Consider the following 21,479-nt stretch of genomic DNA (forward strand, 5'->3'; position numbering starts at 1 on the left):
ATGGTTTCACGTTGTTTTTTTTTTTCAGCCACTGTTCGGTCTGGTGCAAACTTCAGAGTTTTGCTATAGTGGGGTAGTGGGCATTGGGTGTCTGCCTCCTGTTCAGGCAGTTACCTGGGCCAGAAGTGCCCTCTTCCCACTTCTGGTGCAAAGCTCAGCAACTTTCTTCCCTCACCCTCATGGCCGGCCAACAATTTTCTATGTCCTGTCACTTTATATTTGGGGATAGCTGTCCCATTCATGCTGCCCCATTTCCACTTCTACAGTTACCAGACCAAGCCAGCACGGTCCCTTAGCACCTCACAATATTGCACTAGTATTTCCATACTTTACAAAAATCCTATGATTCTGGAAGCCCTGAGTTTGACACATACTGACTATGTGACCCTAGGCAAGTCACAACTTCTGAGAGTCTCAGGCCACTCTCTAAGATTACAGGCTGTCAGCAGGTGCCCATCTGCATCCATAGAGGGGGTTTCCTCATTGGGAGCTCCTTAAACCAATGAAATCATAGGACCAATTCCTGCCCCACCCCTAGTATATATGATCTCATTGGCTCCAGCCAAAACCAAAACCAAACCAAAACAACCCAGCCACACCCTAGTGGTCAACTTTTTGTTGCTGAGTGATCCTCTCAGACATAAGCCAGGGTAGTCCTCAGATGACAGGCCTAGTGACAAAACCCTAATGCTTGCTAGCTCACCCTTCGTAATGCTTTAGGGGCCCAAAGAACTTCCTGTGTTCTCTCCTACTTGAGCCTTATCTTGACAAGTGTCATTATCCTCCTTTAGAGAGGAGGATCCTGGGATCCTAGCCCCATACCTCTTTTCCCTTTCACAGATAAACTCCTCCAAAAGACTGTCTCCATCCAGTCAGTGCCTCCATTTCATCTCCTCTTCCTTGCTCAGCTGAACCTTTCTCCAGGTTCCAACTGCTAACCATGGGTGTCTGCTCTGTCCTGGGCCCTGTTCTCTCATCTCTCTATTCTACTTACTTTGGGGGGCTCTCATCAGCTCCTGTGGAGTTAATGACTATCTCTATGTAGATAATTCGAAGATCAACTTATGTAACCTTAACTTCTCTTCTAACTAGCATCTCCAGCTGCCTATTGGACACCTCGAACTGATGTCCCATGAACATATTAAACTCAATCAACAGACAGAATTCATCATCTTTCTCCTGTCTTTGTAACTCCCTTATTACTGGTGGGCCCAGTTACCCAGGCTTTCATCTTCAATTCCTCACTTTCTGTCAGCACCACCCCCCCATATCCAATCTGTTGTCAAGTCCAAAATTTATTGAGTTTACTTGTAACACCTCCTTCTTTCCTTTGCTGTTGTTACTGCCTTCATACAGGTCCTGATCACCTCTCACTTGGACTATTGAAGGAGGCTGCTGGTTAGTCTTCCAGCCTCAAGTTGCTTCCCACTCAGATCTTCACTCAGTTGCCAAATTAACCTTCCTAAAGGGCAAGTTGGACCATGGCAACCCCCTATTCGATAAACTACAGTGATCTCCTATCACCTCCAGGATCAAATAGAAGGCCTTCTGTTTGACTTTTAAAGCCCTTCATAACCAGACCCCTCTCTGATCTTATTAAACCTAATACTACCATCCCCGCCCCTCAACTCCCCCAACATACACTCTTTCTCAGTGGCCTCATTGCTATTCCTCAAACACGACACTCCCATTTCCCAACTCTAGGCAATTTTTCTGCCTGTCCCCCATTCCTACTCATCTTCACCTCTGGGCTTCACTAGTTTCCTTCAAGTCTCAGCTAAAATCCCACCATCTACAGGAAGCCTTTCCTCATCCCCTTTAATGTTAAGTGCTTGCTCTCTGTTTATTATTTCCAATCTATCCTATATTTAACCTGTTTGTATGTGGCTATTTGCATGTTGTCTACCTGGTTAGATTGTGAGTTTTCCCAGGGTGAGGACCATTTTTCATTTTCTTTCTGCCTGGCATTTAATAAATGTTGACCAACTGACTGGAGATAGATCTTAGACCACCTTGTCAACCCCCTCATTGAAGGGGAATTGACTTACTCAAGGTCACCCAGTTAGTAAGTGGCAGGTCTGGGACCTGAGCTCTGGTCTTCTACCTCCCAGTATAGCCTCCTGCTATCTCCCTGCCTCAAGGTTCTTACCATTTGATTCCTGAGAAGACCTTGATTTAAGTATTGAAGTTCTAACCCTAACACTTGACTAGCTATGTGACCATATGTGACCAGTTTCCCTCACTGAGCCTCAATTTTCTCCACTTACAGATTTTCAGTTTCTTGTCCCTATTGTTGTTCAGTCATTCAGTCGTGCTTTGTGACCCCATAGATCATATCAGGCCAATGCTGTCCATGGGGTTTTCTTGGCAAAGATACTGCAGTGGTTTGCCATTTTCTTCTCCAATGGATTAAGGCAAGCAGAGGTGAAGTGACTTACCCAGGGTCACACTGCCAAGTGTCTGAGACCAGATTTGACTGTAGTGCCACCTAACTGTCTTCCTTTCCTAATTGTCTCTTATTGTTGTCCTGCTCATAGTTACCCATCTAGTCTTCCTTTGACACTGTTTGTCTCATTTCACTTCTCTGATTAAAAACTCTCAGTTGCTCCCTGTGGCCCTGAGGCATCAGATTCTAACTTTTCTGTTACCTATACCACCCTGGGGAAAAGAAACCTTGTAGCAAATATGCATGTAATACTCCCTCCCTTTCTCAACTCGCTTTTGTCACTGGCCCTGTTGGTGGCTGCTATTTCTGGTAACCCTGTGGGTATCTAGACACCTAAACACTAGCTCACAAGCCCTCATGGGTGTGCTTTGCCACCCTCTCCCAACAGTAAGTCAATAGACTCCATTGTTTAGCAAATGCGTCTACTCAAATAGCATAGCAAGGACATGAGGGAGACACACTCGAAAGCACACTCAGAGGAGGGGTTCCAGGGCAGGTCAGTTCAGGAAATTTGATTCTAACAAGAAAAGGTTTTGTAACAAGATGGGGTAGAGACAAAGAGAAGGTGGCCTTTGCTGAACACCCTGAAGAGTATCAGCCTTGAGTTAAAGTGGAAGGGCAATATCAGGGTGTCACTCTTCAAACTTAGGGCAGCTTTCCAGGGATGAGGAGGGCTGGCTCCCAGGATATAGACCTACCGGGAGGGAGGTAGGACCATTCCTCATAACTCAGGAGGAAGGACAGCTTGACCGTCATAGCTCAGGAAGGAGGGAAGGCCTCCTTCTTGCCCCTCAAGAGGGAGGCAGGGCAGTGCCCAGGCAGTCCCAACCCAGGAGATAGGTCTGTCAGGAGAGAGGCCTTCCATCAAGAGATAGGCCTGTCAGGAGCCAGAGAGGGCAAACTCCTTATCTATCAGGAGGGAGGGAGGCCCTCTTTCTTGTCCCTCAGGAGGAAGGGAGGGAGGGAAGAGCCCCATCCCAGGAGGCAAGCCTCTCAGGAGTCATCAAAGGCTGCCCTCTCATCCCTCAGGATTGGGGTGGGGGGCAGTGGCCAGGCAGTCCACTCATCCCTCAGGAAGGAGGGAGGCCAGTCTCTCATAGCTCAGGAGGAAGGGAGTTCCCCCTGCATCACAGGTCTCTGCATATGAAGCTTTGACCAGGTCTAAGTGCCAACCATGCCCTCTAGTATCTGTTGTTCATGTATTGAGGTTCTTGCACAGTGTTCAAGGGAAATTGGGTATTTTGTACAATCATTGTAGCCAGGGCCTTTGGGAGAGAATATTATACATATGAACTTGAATATGTTTTTTAAGTTTAGGATTTTGATGGCAAGGCCCTCTAGTGAAAAACAGTTTTGGCTTCATTGTCAGAGAACCTGAGTTAGAATCCCACAATCCCCGGTGTCCCCTGGAAGAAATTATTTCACCACTCTGGGCCCTAGTTTCCTCATGTGTAAAATGGGGAGAGCAGGTCAGACTGATTAACCTCTACAGTCCCTTCTAGTTTTAGATCTATGATCTTATGTGTGATCTTGGACAAATAACTTCCCCTCTCTGGGCCTCAGTTTCTTCCTCTGTTAAATGAGGAAGTTGGACTCAAATGAACTAATTGCTATATTATGGTGGAGTTTCCCCATTCAATAATTCCCATATATTTACATATCCAACCCCAATCCCCTTTTTAAAACCTGTGAAACCTAGTTCTTGCACTTCCTAGGCTCATAGGATCAGAGCTGGAGGTCAGCTTAGAGCCAATGCCCTCATCACATAGATGAAGAGATACCTGAGACCCAGAAAGGTTGAGACTTGCTCAGAGTCATTCAGCTAGTAAGTGTCTGAGGTAGGATCTGAACTCAAGTCTTCCTAGCTTTTAAGTCCTATGCCCTAACTAGACCATACTTCCTCTTTGCTCTTCTCTTCCATTTACAGTGGTCCTAAAATCCATTCATCCTTTGGTTAGCTCTTAATAAGTTAGCCTATGAATCCTGAGGTACTTGGCTTCTTCCCGTTCCTCTCCTCCAGGATGTCTTCTGCCCACATCCCTGCTCTCTGATACCTGCCAAAGAGAAGGCAAGGAAGACAAAGGAAGAAAGGAAAAATAAATCAGTTGTTTTGGCTAGCTGGCTGCTAAAGGTGGTTGAAATGCCCTTTAAAACTTTGAATTGTAAATGATAATGTGCATAACCTTCATCCCTTTTATCTATGCCATAGTCTCATCTTTTTATTGTGGATAACTGAAATCTAACTGTCAGATTTTATTGTTTTGTAGCACGCCCACCCCCTTTAGACCTGATGAACCTCTCTACTATCCGGGAGCATTCAGCTTTGACCAGGACTTGGACTGTGCCTTAGTAAGTCATGAAACACACTCTCTCTTCTCCCTCCCTCCTCCTCTCCCTCTTCTTCCCTCTCTCTTTCTTTCTCCCCCCACCCCACTCTAGTATGGAATGGTGATAGATAGAAGCCTAGAGAACAGGACTTTTGCCAACCATCCCCATGTAGATTACACAAGCATGCCTCCCACATTATCTGGGGATCCTTCTAGTCAGTATTGACCCATTGTGATCTTAGGTCCTGTCCCCACCCCATGCAGTTACCTGCCATGGACATACTCCACAACACCAAAGGCCGCTTAGAAACTAAGCCTTCTCTGGTGAGAGTAGGATTTGGCCTGACTGAAAAATGAAAGTAGACTGGATGGATCCCAGTGTGGTAGGACAGTCTCTCCTTTCTTTTGTTACATTCCTCATTAAGTCTAAGCAGGGACAGTGCCATTTTTCATCTTTGTCTCCTTAGTGTTTGGTATAGGGCATTATGCACAGTAGCTGCTTCGTAAGGGCTTGTTGGATTATTTCAGTTGCCCTGGATTGCAAGCTTAAGGTCAGCATACTCTCCAGTAAATACACCAGAGTGTAGGAATCATTTCATACAGGAAGTCTTCCCTAACCCATATTCATTCCATTGTTTTTCCTCTGTTAATTATTTCCTATTATATTGTATCTAACCCACTTTGTTTGCATGTTGTCTCCCTCACTGGATTGTAAGATCCTTGAGGGCAGGGAGTACCTTTTACCTCTTTTTGTATTCCCAGCAAGTAACACAATGTTTGACACCTACTAGGTACTTAATAAATATTTATTGATTAATTGAAAGGCAGAGCTGTGAATGAGTGCAGAATTACCTCAATCCTTTGACCATTTGGGTCCAATAGGCACTAGATGGGGTGAGTTTCCATCCTGCTGAATATGTTAAACAGCCCTTGAATCTTGGCAATAATGGCTCCCTACCACACTTCAGACAAATTGCCTCTAGGAAATAAATGGGGTATTAGGATTTTTGGTTCCCTTCTGTCACGAAGGATAGCCCCTAGCTGACTTGAGTATTTCATCTTCTTGCCTTTGCCTTTTGATTTAGAACTAGGAGTCATCATTTAAGACTGGGAAAGAAGGAAGTTTTAAAGACAAATCAAAAGGAAAAGTTGTTCACCCGGACAGCGGCAAACTTCAGGTGTTTGTTATTCCCAGAAATAGTACAAGCTAAAAAGAGAAATAATTTCCAAAAAAGTTCATGTGAATTCCTATAATGGCCTATTGAGAACCAATTCAATTTAACAAGCACTTATTAAGCTCCTGCTACATACCAGGCACTGTGCTAGATGCTGAGGATGCCAAAAAGGAAAACAGTCCTTGCCTTCAAGGACCTTACATTCTCTTCAGAGCAAACACCATGTACACAGATAAATGCAAAAGAAAAAAAGGATAGTGGGTTTTAAAACCCAATTGATGTTTTAAGATTTCCTGAGTGCTTTTAGGCATTCTTTTCTTGAGTTTCCCAACAACCTTATGAGGGAGGTATTACAGGTTAGGTTAGCCCCATTTTACAGATAAGGAAACAGAGGCTTAGAGAGATTCAGGGTCACACAGCTAGTATGTGTCAGAGGTAGTATTTGTCTTCTTGATTCCAAGTATAGTCCTTTTTCTACCATGGGTTTAAAGAAAGGCAGATGTTAGTTTTCCAAAAAGGTAACAAAATGGAGTCTGCCGAGTAGAAGCCAGTGAGCTTGACTTTGGTTTCTGGCCAAATTCTAGAAGGTCCCTTTTGTAGCTCTAACAGTTTGTGATCTTTGGGGTCTAACTTCTCTAAGCTCATTATGTGGGTTTAATTACACCTTTCTGCTTTAGTCAGCTACTATTGCTGCCACGAGAAAACGTGGAAAGTCAGGCAATGGATGACGTGACCCAGTCAGTCCTCTCAGGATCAGAAGCAGAGTTAAGTGGGTCAAGCCCAAAGTGAAGGGAAATTCTTCAGGGCCGATTTCCGGAGGCACAGGAAGGCGGTCTGTGTCATGCCTCGGGGTGATTAGGAACTTGGAACAGCAGGGAGAAAGTAGGAGGCCAGTCCAGGGAAGGTAAAGCTATTTTCCTTGCAAGGACAGAGGGAATTAGCCCCTTGGGTAAGGGAATGGCAAGCACATTGTCTTGGAAAGTTTGAGGAGATGGAGAAGGGAAGTTGATGACCTTGAATGCTAGATGGCAGCAACTTCTCTTTATGAAGTAAATCCAAGCTAGTTTCCAGGGAAGGAAGAGCATGCAGTAACACCTGGGGGGGTGAGGGAGGGTGGGATGGGGAATCAGTTAGGGCCTGGGGAAGGAGGTGATGCTGGAGCTGAGTCTTGGAAACCACTCGAGATTTCCCCGGGGTGGAAGGGAGGAGGGAGAGCATTGCAGGAAACAGGGAGAGCCTGTGCTAAGGCATGAAGACAAGAGATGGAATGTGTGCTTGTGGGCCAGTTCAGCTGGAATGGAGGTTGTATGAGGGGGAGTGATGGGAAATCAGGCTGGAGCCGAATTGGAAGAGCCCTGGGGAACAACTGAAATTTAGCTTTTGTAAGTTCCCATCATGAGGAACTGTCCTGCTTTCTCACAAGCCACACCTTGGTGCCACTGACCCAGCATGACAAGTCTTCTCAGCTTGCTCCATTAGTGGCAATTCAGCACATGGGGCACAACCATGGGTAGTTGAAGCCTCCCACTTTCAGCCTCTTAAAAAGGCCATCTCTCTTCTGCAGAGCACCTCATGGAAGGCTGGGCTTCTCCATTCTCAGGACCATCAGGCCCAACTACCCTTGACAGGGCTCTGCACAGCTGAGGTAGCCAGAAGGCCTCAAGGCAATGCAAGGTCATCTCATCAGCTGAAGGTTGGGGACATGAGCTGACGGCAATGCCTTAGCAAAAGGGCCCTACTTGGGTTAAGAATGACCATTCATTAGGGAATTGTTTGTGGTCCTGGGAATAATTGCCCTGTAAGGGAAGTAAATTGTTCCCATTGATTCATCCCAGGGTGGCTCTGCATCTACTCAGTTCATGCAACTACTGAAGTCAATCCACAAGCATTTATTCTGTGTCAGTTGGTGCTGTGTTAGAATCTGGGACTCAGAGACAATTGATCAATCTATGAGCATTTACAAGGCAGCAACAGGAGGAGAAAACAACAGAAAGGAAATAGGTCCTGCCCTCAAAGAGCTTAAAAGTGCCCACTTCTGGGGCCAAATTCTAGGTTGAAAGGTCCATTCTTTTGCATCTACTTTGTGTTTGTTTTATGTAGTGATTTATGTGTGTTGCCTCCCCCATCAGAAGATTAGCCCCTCTCCTCTGCCCCCCCCCCAATTAGCACTGCCTGGTACCCAATAAACACTTAAATATTTTTTGACTGACTGATTGATGAGTAACCGTGGGGGCAAAACAATTTTCCAAAGGTCACACAGGTAGTGTCAGGTGGGAATGAAGTCCAAACCTCAGTCTTTTCTGAACTACAGACAACAAACATCAGTGCCTGTCTTGGGACTGGGCAGTCATGCTATGCAGCTGGAGGAGCCAATGAGTCAATTTCTGAACTAAAAACCAGTTGCTGTGCAAGATAATTTCTCCAGATGTATGCCAGGTGTCTCTTTGGAACCATTTGACAAAGCTGTCACTTCTAAATCCTAGCTAAAAATTCCTATTGAGACTTTTGAGGTCAAGCCCCAGGAATGAAAGCAATGGTCTCAGGGAACCTGTTGGTGGGGAAGTCTATTGCTAAAAAACCAGAGCTGAAAACAGATCTCCTCTACATATGGGCCTCCATGTCAGCTGTTGGCTGGTTTTCAAAGCATCTGTAAGACATTTCCTTAATATCCTCTATGTTTTTTCTTCCTAGCAACCGAACCAGCTTTCTCTCTCCAGAAAGAGATGGGATTAATTCTGCAAGATTATTTGCCAATTCAGTTTCCGGAGAAGAGGAAGAAAGTTACATTCAAATGGTAACGTATTTTGCATGTGGATGGAATATTGACAAGTTCTTTTTCTAAGAAATGTGTTATGTGTGTGTTTGTGCTCTTGAAAAAAAAGGACACCAACTCTATATGGTCTGAAACTTAAGGTTAATAAGGCAATAACAGAAACTATTGTAGTCTGCCTTTCTCCTTCTCTCCCTGCTAGCCCACAAATCACACCATGATATTCCAAGAGAACTTAAGAAGCATTTTGTTGGCAAACTCTAGGAAGAAAGTTCTGACACCTTCATACCAAGACTGGTGATGTCTTTGGAAAAATGAAAGACCAATAATATTTGGAGCATTTCTGTAACTGGCATCATCACATTGATGCAAAGTCTCATCACCCTCAATACTATTCCACCCAAGACCTAACCTTTAGCTCTTCTGCTTGCCTTTGTTCCAATCCATGACTCTCCTTGGCTCCAGTGGACAATAGAACTGGTTTTTGGTTCAGAATGGCTGGGTAGGTACAGTCATAGTGGGGCTTATACGTTCAGAAATAAATTTTCAACCAATACTCCAACATTTGCCTATACTGGATGGGCCCTTCATTGGAAAGCTAGCTTAGACAGAGTCTACAAGAGAACTATGAGGGAGAGAGTCTTTGGGATTACTTCTTCACAGTCATCAGCTATATCAAAGGGAGTTTATAGAAGTGTGACTTCAAACTTTGGCCCTCATTAGCCATGCCTTTCTCCCAGATCTTTGAATTTGGGGGATCTAGGCCAATGATAGTGAGTAGGGTGGACAAGAAATAAAAAGAAAACTCTAGGAATAGTAACCTCCAGGGAAGCAACTATTTTAGCTTTCAACTGCAAATCTATTCAGCCTTATGTACTTGTACTATGATCTTCCTAATGTTTGTCACACCTCAAAATGGCTGTTGGGAATATCCTAGTGGGAAACCACTGTTAAAGAAGATGTTAAGAAGTTGATCTTGACCTCCAGAAGTCAGAAATGATTCAAGTGAAGCTTGTGAAGCCCAGGAGCAGAGAGACCCTGACTGACCAGCTAGAGTTCAAGGGTAGTCCTGGCGGGCAGCAAAGAGAGGACAGAGTCTCACCCTGACACACACATTAGTTTTCCCCACCGTTAATGATGAAAATCTCCCTTGAATAAGATTCTGGCAAGAATGAGCTAAGTTGAGAAAGCCTGAGAAGTTTTTTGATGCAAAAAAAAAATTTGTAGACTTGAACCAAATTTATCTACCTTGAAAGAAGGAGTTCCTTGGAAGGGCATGACATAGAGTTGGTTTTTTGGCACAGTAGCCTTTTATTTGATAAGAATGAGACAACCCAGGGAGCTTGTACCTCCATATGCCTCCATATTTGTTACTCTCATTTTGGCCAGACCTTGGAGGGGAGAGGTTTGTAGCAGTGGGAAAATTCTCCTAGTACAGAAAGCATAGACATGGTGGGTCTCTGGGAGCAGCAAGATGCAGGATCAGATCAGTTCCTTACTGCAGCCCTGAAGGAGCCATGCTTTTATTGTAGTAGCTACCCTCTCCACTGACGTAAGTCCCAACCCCTTGTTGATGTAGTTGATGGTCTTAAAGAGCTGCTGTGGCTCAGTTTATCCTCATTTATCCCCAATGAGATGATGAGCCTACCTGAACTTAGCTGGCCAGTAGGAGGAATCAACAGAATGTGACTTTTGCCCTAATGATAATTAGGGTAAATTATGATTAAAAACTTTCACCTCTTTGAGCAGGGAAAGTAGTAACTACAGATGTTCTGACTTATACAGTGGCTTCAGATAGGCTGTAGTCAAGAAGGAAAGGGGGCAGCCCTGGTAAGGAAAACCTTAGTGAATTTAAGCAGTGGTCAATAGATAACATTTGCCTTTTAGCAGAGGTACTTACTTTGTACCCAGGTGCTTGTATTTTATTTTACCTTGTTCTATATTATTAGAGCTGAATTCATAACACTTGTATTTTCATCAGATTCTATTTTTTACTGATAAACTTAATGCAGCTGCATTCCTTTCAGTCATTTCATGCCTGGCTGAAGGCTGGAGCCCAGTGCAAATGAAGGCAGATACCATTGTGGATGAGCTAGGCCACATTGGAAAGCAGTGCCTGGGAAGAAACAATCATCCTTTTGAGAGCTGGTCTTACAAACCTAGTCCTATACCATGGCCACCAATGCCCTGAACTTAAGAACTTCCTCCCTTCCCTTTGCAAAGCTTAATGCTGGGTTGTATTCTGCTCAGTTCTTGAATGTTTCTTTTTCGGCAGGAACACAGACAAGGACACTCCCCTTGTGAGGGCACTTTTTCTTGGCCAAAGAAATTCAGCCTTGATTATTTAGCCTTGGATTTTAATCCAGCTTCTCCATCTCCAGTGCTCAAGGTACGAATCTACTTTCTAGGTATTTTTAGCCCTGGGTCTGTACAACTGTAAGAACCATCAAGTTGGAAGTTCTACTATCTCCTTATATATCCTTGCAGGACTTCATTATTCCTTTCCTTTTTGGGAAGTTGCCCCAAATATAGAGTTCGTATGGTGTCCCAATGGGTCTTGGGAGCTTAATTTTGCTCAGATACTAGTGAGTGTATAAGAGTAGGGATGGGCCTTATTTTGGAGGGGAAGGAGTCATGTCCATTTGTATCCAATATCAGATAAAGTGGAACCGCCATTTTCATGCCCCTAGATGCTGCCAACAGTAGGGAACCTCCATCAGATGGCCAGTAGCTGTCAAGTATTTAATTTTTTTAAAGAAATTGATCATCAATTCACATTCATTTCCATATATACTCCTCCCCCTCCCCTACCCAACAAGCCTTCTCTTGTGACAAAGATTATTTATTCTTATATATTTGTATTAACTGCTTATATATCTTGGTGTTTTGGGTTGGGCCTAACTTAGACCAAGCCCCTCATAGTTTATGTTCAATATTGGAACAAAATGAGGCACTCATGCATCATTCAACAGTTAACAAAAGGACTACTTTAGCAGGGGAAGGATATTCAACAAAGACATGCATTGAGGATATCTGAGTTGCTTCACCTAAATGAAACTCTCCTGCCTCTCAGTTGCCTATTATGGTCTGCCTGCCAGACATCAGGAAGCACTGGAGCTCCTTGTGGTCCTTTTGTACTCAAGTGATGTCAGCAACCTGAACCTTTAATTCCCTGAGCCAATCAAGTTTCAAATGAAACCCAAGTTTCAAATATGGTTTCAGTGCCTTTTAAGGAAAAATCAGCCAGACTTGCATAGCATGTTTCCATATACACAGAAGAATAAAAACAAATTTATATATAAACCTATCGATGTCCATTTCATACCATTTGCTTTTTTTAATACAATAAATGCCATGTGTTATTTTCAAAATTTTGTGCTTCTTTCTGTACTTTCTTCTATTCTCTTTGTTTTTTGTTCTTTTTTTCAATTTTTTTTTTTAGGCAATCGGGGTTAAGTGACTTGCACAGGGTCACACAGCTAGTACATGACAAGTGTTTGGTCTGAGGCCAAATTTGAACTCAGGTCCTCCTGACTTCAGGGCCAATACTCTATCCACTGTGCCACCTAGCTGCCCCCCATTCTCTTTGTGTTTTAAAAAATGTTACAATGGCTCCCTTTCCCCTCCTCCTCTTCTTCTTTTTCTTCTTTTCCTCCTCCTCCTCTTCTTCTTCTTCTTCTTCTTTTCTCTCTCTTCCTCTCACCATCACTGTTGCTAACACTCTTATTATTAACACTCTTAACTTATTATTATCTATTTTAAAACCAACTATACTCCATTAAATATTTAAGTTTTCAAATATATATTCTTATCACATTCTTTTAAAAGCTTAAGTTTCCCTGTATTTTTTCCAGCATTTTTTGTCCAACACATTTATTTGGGAACCTTATCTGAGATGAGAAAAGTTAATGGGGTCAGAGGGGGAGGGTCTGAGCTGGGGGAGTCACAGGGGAATTTCTGAGCCTGGATAGGAGGGGCTTAGGGGTCTGATTTAAACAATCTTTTTTCTTTCCATGGCCAAAGGAAGGTTGATGAGAGGCAGCTATTTAAGTTTCAGATAAATTTAAAAATGCAAACCATATACCTTCCCTGCCCCCAGGATTACTTTCAAACCAGCTGTCTTCCTTCATTACACTAAAACAATAGGGCTATCAATGGGGATGGAATGGGGGTTGATCTAAGTGCTATTTACCCTTAAAACTTTCATAAAATTTAATTCCTTTTTTCCTTAACTTCTATAACATGATATCCCAAACTCACTAAGATATTTCAGTATATGTTGCTAAGTGAAAATGACTCATCTCCAAACTCCTTAATCTCCAAACCACCAAAATTTACTAAGATGTTTTTTAGCAGTTCCACAAACTTTTATTATCTGACTTTATTTCTGTAATTTCAACATGGCTAAGGTTGAAATGACAGGGGGGGAAAGTGTCTTACAGGGTTTTTTGTTTTCTTATAACCTAATCTCCTGCTGAAAGCCTAAAGTAGGAGCTAGTCCTGTTTACTAGGGCAACTGCTTCAAGTATGAAATTTTATTAATCTTCCCCTGCATTCTAAACTTTTTGGCTGCAGCTTTTTTGGCAGTTTTTTTCTAGCTAGCTGCATTTTCCTTTTAAAAATCCTACATTTTACAAAGACACAAAAATACAGACACACATAGACAGGATATAAGGAAGAAGCTCCTTTTAGGAGGTGGTATCACTGAAAGTATCACTTAAAGCTGCCCAGCAAAACCAAAAGTTCATCTGATCAGAATAAGATTTTTCAGTGACTAGTCTTAATTTCTTTAATTTGCAATAATGATAAAAGCCTAATTAGCTCAAATTATCAACTGAATTTATTGCAGTTTTATACCAGATGTCACATAATTCAATTGCATGCTGTTTGGTCATTCCCATAACTATTGCCTCTGGTCCCATGGTATCAAAAATCTATCCAAGGGGGAACCCACAGGAATCTTGCTACTGCTGGAACCCATCTTCTGTCACAACTTCTGAAAACCTAAAACTTAACTCTACTTCCCCAAACCTTAAGGGGAAACCAAAACTTCCTGGGAAAACGAACTAAAAATCCATGGCAAAACTGGATCCAAACCTCTTAAAAGTAAACTTCCAAGGGGAAAACTAATTCTAAACCTATACTTCCCCAATCACAGGGGTGGGCCCAAACTAATCCTCAAAATGCAAACAAACAAAAACAAAAACCAAACCTTAAACATTACCAGAGCTCAAAAGAAAAAGGGATGGAGAGCAGGAGTCCTACCTCCAGAGGCCGTCTTTCCTAAAAAAGCCCCTCAGTAAAAAATTAACTGGAGATCTCTAGGGAGTTTTTCTGGAAGGTTGTCAGCAGGGGTCCAAATTTTGACTTAACCTAGCACAGCTCACCAAAAACTGTGGTGGGTGAAAGATGAAATGACTGAGGAAAACAAAGATTTGATCTTCTGAGCATATTAATTTATTGAACAATACATGCCAATTGCCTAACAAAGCAAGACCAGACCTCCTCAGCTTAGACCTGGACCTAGAGTACAGAGGGAAAAGACTTTTATGCATTAAAAACAATTAATCAAATAAAGCCAATTAATTAAAAGGACAGCATAATACAACATTAGGTAATCTGATTTCTAACTGGGTTAGGGACTTTCCAAGTTGGAAGGGGAAGAGTGAACAGATGCAATTCCCCTGAATTCAGAAAAGAAGGTGTCCTGCTCCGCAAGTATCTATAAGCAATCAAAGGAACATGGATACAATAACTGATGGATCAGTATGGAGCCAGTTTTCAGATAAGACATGGTTTGCTTGAGATGTACAATTGTGAGAAAACTCCTTGCATCAATCTTTGGATCTGAATAAGTTCCTAGTCAGCATAACATAGGTCTTTGGTTAAGGGTCTCTAAATGGCAGGTAGAGGTGGTCCAGTTTCCCAGCCATGCAGGGCTAGGTTCAAACAATGTAATAAGGTTTTCTCCCAGTTCCCACAATTGAATAAAGTTTTCTCACAAAACAAATTGGACGAGACCCATAATTGAATAGAAAGGGAACTGAGCTAGCTCTAGAATTGAGTCATGAGATGAGTCGGTGTAATTCACTCAATTCCCACTAACACTTACTGTCCTAACCCCCTCATTTCCCTCTACTCTCCTGTTTAACACTCTCTTCCTTCATTAACCAAGAGTAAGAAAAGTGGAGAAAACAACTTGTAACAGATAACTGTAGTCAAGCAAAAACAATCCATACAGTGTCCAAGAATGCCTGTCTCACTCTGCCCCCTGAGTCCATCCCCTCTCTGGCAGCAGGTAGGCACCATGCTTCACCATTGGTCCTTGGGAGACTGGGTGGGGCAGTGCTCCCATCAGAGCTCTTTAGGCTTTCAAAGTTGTTATTTTTTGTTTTGTTTGGCAATGTTGTTGTCTTTGTATATATCATTCTCCTGATTCTGCTCCCTTCACTTTGCCTCAGTTCATGCTACCCAGGATTCCCTGAAATTGTCTTTTTTGTCATTTCTTACAACACAATAACATTCTATTATATTCATATGCCACAATATGTTAGCTATTCCCCAACTGCCTAAGAGGCAATCTAAGTCACCTCCTTAGTTTCTACTTCTTTTCTTTTATTCCTCTCCCCTCTTCCCCCAACCACCTTTTAATCCTCCCTTTAAAACTCCCTCAGGAAGTTTGTTTTGTTTGTGACTTTTCCCCCCTGGTATTATCTTTCCCTTTCCCTCCCCTCCCCTCCCCTACTTGTTTCCTGTTAAGTTTGATGCACTTTTTCACCAAATTGTGTGTGTTGTATGTTTAACTCTCTTTTGTTCATTTCAAATAAGAGGTATGGCTCATCTGATGCCCACTCCTCCCACTCTTTCCTCCATAATTATATGATGGGAAATAGCAAGTTCCATCCCCTTCTTCATTTCTACAATAATATATCCAGGGTTGTGCTGGAACCAGCTTAGATTGGCTCTTCAGAGCCAATTTAACAATTGTTAAATATTTAATGTGAGCATTTATGTGGAAATTGGCAAATGCTACAAATCAGAGCTTGATTTGTTATTTTGTTGATTGCCTAGACCAGAGGTCAACAAAACTATGGCCACCAGTTTTTGTACATCCCAAGAGCTAAGAATGGTTTTTACATTTTAAAATAAAGTTTGATTGTATTTTAAGATGTAAAAACTATTCTTATCTGGCTATCCCTTGAGGCTAGATATGATCCAGGGACCCATAATTTGCTAACCCTTGGACTAGACTTAAGAAAGTGATGAGGAAAATGTTAATGCAGTTAAAAGTGTCTAGTGTGTACATTTTTTTCAGAGAGCTAGTTGTTAAACATTTACCTGCACACCCCTGAATATATCTCTCCTTTTAGCTTCTTTCCCCAATTCAGACTCTCAAAACAGAAACATCATTGCCCCCAAGACCTTTTTTTCTCATTTAATTCTCTCAATACCCTTTGAAGGCATCAAGATTCTGCAGAGACATTGGTTTCTTTTCCACCTATTAGAATGTTAGCATGCATTATCACACCCATTCTAATTGTTCTAACAAACTGACCTTTCTAGGTTTCTTTAGACTCTCGTCGGTATTTCAAAATTCCTACTTATTAGGCTCTGGTCTTTTTTTTTTTCTTTAATCAGAAATGCTTGAAAGCCCTCTATTGCATTAAAGGCCCATTTCTCTTCCCAGACCCCTCCCATACTCAGCTTTGCAAAGTAAGTTATTCTTGGTTGTAAGCCCATATAGTTTGCCTTTTGAACTATTGTATTCCAAGATCTCCTCTGGTTTTTAGTAAACACTGCCAGGTCTTGTGGGAACCTGGCTGTGGTTCCTTGATACTTGAATTGATTTTTTCTGGATGCCTGCAGTACTTTTTCTTTGATGTGGGAGCTCTGGATTTTAGCCATGACATTCCTGGGGCTATTCCTTTTGGAGTCCCTTTCAGGAGGTAAGTAGTGAATTCTTCCTATCTTCACTTTGCTCTCTGGTTGTAATAGATTTGGGCAGTTTTGATTTAGGATTTCTTGAAATATTTTCTCCTTTAGACTATTCTCTTTCCAATTCTCTCCTCCAGTGCTTTTATTTCATTTTTTAAACTTACCACTGTATTTCTCCCAGGTATTCATGTAGTTCTTGGGGAAAATCCATTTTTTCCCTTCAGTCTTTCCGTACAGTTGTTATGGAGTTAGATTTGCAATCATTTTTCATATTGCAGGGTGGTTTTATTTTTTTTTTTGTTTTACTCATCTCTCCAGCTTTAGTGCCTGAATTGAATTAGAATTTTGTGCTAGAGCCAGGCTCTGCCCCATCCTGTTCTCTTGGATGAGGTGATTGGCTATGCTTGATCAAGCTCCTCTGGTATCTTCAAGGTCCTCTCTGGTATCTTAAAACAGACTGTTAGGGACCTCAGAGCCCCTGAGACTGGGCCATCTAAAATATGTACATTGAGGTACCATGTATGTTTGGTTGGCATGGCACTGATTGCTGCTGCTACTCCTTAGGGTTTTCAAGGTTCCCTACCCTGGAGCCTTCTTAAGTGAACTCTCTGCTCCTACTGTCTCTGAGCACAGATTATTGCAGGCTACTGATGTTCCTGGCAGCCTCTGATAGTACTGGGAAACTACACTGTGCTGTACTGGCTTTGCTCAGTGGGAGAAGCTGGCTGACTTTTTCTGCAGTTCTAAGGTGAATGAAGTCACTTGCGATAGTTTCTCATTGAATTTCTTGATTCATTATTTCTTATGTCACACTAATACTCTATTGCAATCTGTCAAGCTGCTTTCTAGCTTTATTATGGAACCCTTCCCCATAGAGTTTATCTTCTTGAGTTTATTGAATGCTGGGTTTTTAAGTTTGATTGTTTCTAATTCTTGATTATCTAGACCAGGGGTAGGGGAACCTGTGACCTTCTAGGTCCTTGGGTGTGGCCTCTGAGTCGAAGTTTTATAGAACAAATCCTTTTATTAAGGGGATTGATTTGGCTTAAGGAGGGAATAATGTACACACTCAATTGGGTATAGAAACCTATCTTACCCTAGAGGAAAGTAGAGGGGAATGGGATAAGAGAGGAGGGAAGGTGATAGAAAGGAGGGTAGAGTGAGGGAAGGAGTAATCAGAAGCAAACATTTTTGAGGAGGGACAGGGTCAAAGGAGGGAATAGAATAAATGGGAGAGCAGGATAGGATGGAGGAAAATATAGTTAGTCTTCCACAACGAGTCTATTATGGAAGTGTTTTGCATGACTACACATGTATAACTTATATCAAATTGCTTGCCTTCTCAATGAGGGTGGGTGGGGAGGGAGGAAGGGAGAGAATTTGGAACTCAAAGTTTTAAAAACAAATGTTAAAAATTGATTTTACATGTAACTGGGAAATGAGATACAGAGGCAATGGAGTATAGACATCTATCTTACCCTACAGAAAAATAGAAGGGGAAGGGGATAAGAGAAGGGAGGGGAGCAATAGAAGGGAGGGCAGATTGGGGGTAGGAGTAATCAGAAGGCATGCTTTCTTGGTGTGGGGGAGGGGAGAGAGATGGGGAGAAAATTTGGAACTCACAATCTTGTGGAAGTGAATGTTGAAAACTAAAAATAAATTAATTAATTTTTTTAAAAAAGAAGGAAGTAAAGCTCAAATGAGTTCATTTCAGTGGAATAGGCAGATGTAGTGCCTATATTTCTCTTCTCCTTCACAAAGTCCTAGGAAAAAAAAACTACCCTCATTGCCTCCACTTCCTCTCCTCCCACTCATCCATCTCTTTCTTTCCAGTTTCCTACCTCATCATTCAACCAAAACTGGTCTCCCCAAAGTTTTCAGTAGCCTCTTAATGAGTAAATGTAATGGCCTTTTTTCAGTTCTCATCCTTCTTGACTCTGTGCAGCCTTTGACACTGTAGATCACCTTTTCCTGGATATTCTCTCCTCAATGAATTTTCATGGCATTGCTCTCTCCTGACTCTCCTCCTAAATATCTCATGGCTCCTTTTCTCGATCTTCTTCTATATCCAGCCCACTAACTATGGGTGTCCCCTAAGGCTCTATCCTGGGATTTCTTTTCTTTTCTCTTTATACCATCTCATTCACTGATCTCATCAGCTCCCATGGGTTCAATTATTGTCTGTATGCTGATGATTCCCAAATCTGCATACTTATCGCTAGGCTCCCTCTTGAGTGCCAGGCCCACATCACCAACTGCCTCTTGGACATTTTGAATTTGAAAGCAAACTCTGTGTGTCCCCAACATTATCCCTTCCCCCCAAAACCTTCTCCTCTTCTGAACTTTCCTATCATTGCTGAGAGCTCTCCCATCCTCCCAGTCATCCAGGCTTGCCACTTCAGTCAAATCTTTGACTTTTGACTCTCTTTCATTCTCCATACCTGGTCAATTGTCATTTGTTGCTTCTCTTTCTTCAGTATCTTTTTGGATTTGTTTCTTCTTTTGTACTTGCCACAGCCATTGCTCTCTTCAATAACTTATCACTTCTTGCCTAGACTACGGCAATAGCCTCCTCAGTCTAATCCATTTTCCATATAGCTGCCAAAGTTTGGTTCTGACCATGTCACCCTCTACTCAACAAATTCTAATGGCTCCTTATGGTCTCCAAGATCAAATAAATACCTTGGTTTGATACTTCAAGCTCTTCACAACTTGGTCAGCCTTCTTCTACACTACTCCCTTATTGTACATGTTGCACTCTGTGGGATATCCAAATTGACCTTCTTACTGTTCCTCCCATCCCCATGTCTTTGCATAGTTTGTTTCCCATGCCTGTAATGTCCTCCCTCCTCAATACAACCTCTCTGAATCCCTGGTTTCCTTCAAGACTTGGCTCTAGCCCCATCTTATGCATGAAGCCTTTCTTGATTCCTTGCCTTCCTCCACTTGGTATTAAGACCCTCCTTCCTTTCCTTCCCCACCTCCCTCCCACAGTTTTGCATGTGTTGTGATATATTGATATATGGATATATTGTTTCTCCAGTTCAGATAAAGGCTTGTGGAGGGCAAGAGGCTCTCACTTTTGTCTCTGTGTCCCCAGGGCCTAGTACGCAAATAGGTGTTTAATAAATGCTTAATAGAACTCTAACCATAAAAACAGTATCAGGTCACATCACGTTACATTCCAAGGCTAAGTGAAGCATGAAGAGCACCAGTGTCCAGGATGAGAGGAGAGGAAAATAGAAGGTTCTACATGGATTTATTCTGAGCCAATACAAATTGGTCTGTTTTTCCCTTGCAGAAACCTTTGATTTCAGAAGAGCATCGAGTTGACTACGTCCAAGTAGATGAGCAGAAAACTCAAGCCCTGCAGAACACTAAGCAGGAATGGACTGATGAGAGGCAGGCCAAAGTGTGAAGAAAGCTGGCCTGGGGCATGCTTGGAGGTGTGCCTTTGTTGCGTGCCCCACGGAGGCTGCAATGCCAGAGGACCTAGGGATGAGGTAGAAATGGTCTACTGGATGAGAACTGGCCCTTCAGTCAGAGAGGGGTAATGGGACATATTGGCTGGGGTCAGGAAAGGCTGTGTTTGAATCCTGCCTCAGACACTTCCTACCTGTGTGACTTGGGCAAGACACTCTCATCCCCTCCATACTTCAGTAAAATGAAGAGGTTGGACTTCATGACTTTGAGGATCCCTTCCTCCAACTCAGTCTAGGATCCTGTGATACTTATAACAAGATTCTAGAGTTGGTTGTCCATTTAATATTAACTGTCATCATGGATTGTTGTCAATAGCACAGAGTTAATGCCCTGCCCAGCCTTCAGAAGATAACAGCAGGGAGGAGAGGGCCAAGGAGTCCAGGAGCCTGGATCTTGAGTCCCATGGGCATTCTGATTATTCTTAGTGCTCCTTGGACTATCTAGTGAAGGCACCCCTCTCATGAGATAGGATCATGGTCAGAGCCCAGGGATGAACCAGGCAGGGTTGAGCTGGGAGAGAGAAGAAGCAACCTATTGCAGCCTACAGAGAATTCTGCTGGTAGCCCATCTGCTTTAGGCTCTGGAGCTACCCTATGGGCTTCCTAGATATAAGCCATGAGGAGTCACTGAGATTTTGCTGCAATGCCTCTCTCTGGCAGTACCCGCTGGCCTACCACCCCAGGTGCACTAGATCCACTTGGGCTGGCTGCAGATATTGCCATTGTGATACAAGTGTTGAGGCCTGAGCATCTAAAAGGGCTAAGGCCAAAAGAATGGAAGCATCAGAGCAGGGAGAGGTGGAGGACCTACAGGCAAGCCCAGCTCTGTAGGTGAAATTGGGCAAAGGTGCTTTTCTCTTCCTGGGCCCCATTTCCTCATCTGTAAAGTGAGGGGTCAAACTAGATTGTCTAGAAGGTCTGTACCAGCTTTTAAATCCATGGGCATATGTGAGTGTGAATGTGTGTGTGTGTGTGTGTGAGAGAGAGAGAGAGAGAGAGAAAGAGAGAGAGGGAGAGGGAGAGAGGAAGAGAGGGAGAGAGAGGAGAGAGAGAGAGAGAGAGAGAGAGAGAGAGAGAGAGAGAGAGAATATGCATGTATGGGATAGCATGATATAGAGGAGAGAAGGCTGGCTTTGGAGTCAGCAAGACCAGTCTCTGACACATACTGACTGTGTGTCCATGGGCAAATCACTTATTTGTAATTGTCATTTATAGTCTCTAAGACTATAAATTACTAACATAGTCAATCTGCATTGACAGAGGGATTTTCTATACTAGGAGTCCTCCACACTATTGAAATCACGAATATGAACTGGAACACACACACACACACACACACACACA

General features: G+C 42.8%; 1 protein-coding gene across 2 annotated transcripts in view; it reads left to right on the forward strand.

The window, feature by feature from the left end:
- GAB3 (GRB2 associated binding protein 3) overlaps positions 1–20,336 on the forward strand; it is a 149,858-nt gene extending 129,522 nt beyond the window's left edge. For both annotated transcript variants that reach the window (XM_020975675.2, XM_020975676.2), the window contains exons 7-10: positions 4,714–4,795; positions 8,640–8,742; positions 10,994–11,107; positions 19,955–20,336. In XM_020975675.2, the coding sequence (XP_020831334.1) occupies positions 4,714–4,795; positions 8,640–8,742; positions 10,994–11,107; positions 19,955–20,071 (416 nt within the window). In that variant the 3' untranslated portion in view covers positions 20,072–20,336. The remainder of the gene's footprint in view (positions 1–4,713; positions 4,796–8,639; positions 8,743–10,993; positions 11,108–19,954) is intronic.
- The last annotated feature ends 1,143 nt before the right edge of the window (positions 20,337–21,479 follow it).

The sequence above is a fragment of the Phascolarctos cinereus genome, unplaced genomic scaffold, assembly GCF_003287225.1.
Source record: "Phascolarctos cinereus isolate Bilbo 61053 unplaced genomic scaffold, phaCin_HiC Scaffold_8;HRSCAF=390, whole genome shotgun sequence".
Taxonomy (NCBI): Eukaryota; Metazoa; Chordata; class Mammalia; order Diprotodontia; family Phascolarctidae; genus Phascolarctos; species Phascolarctos cinereus.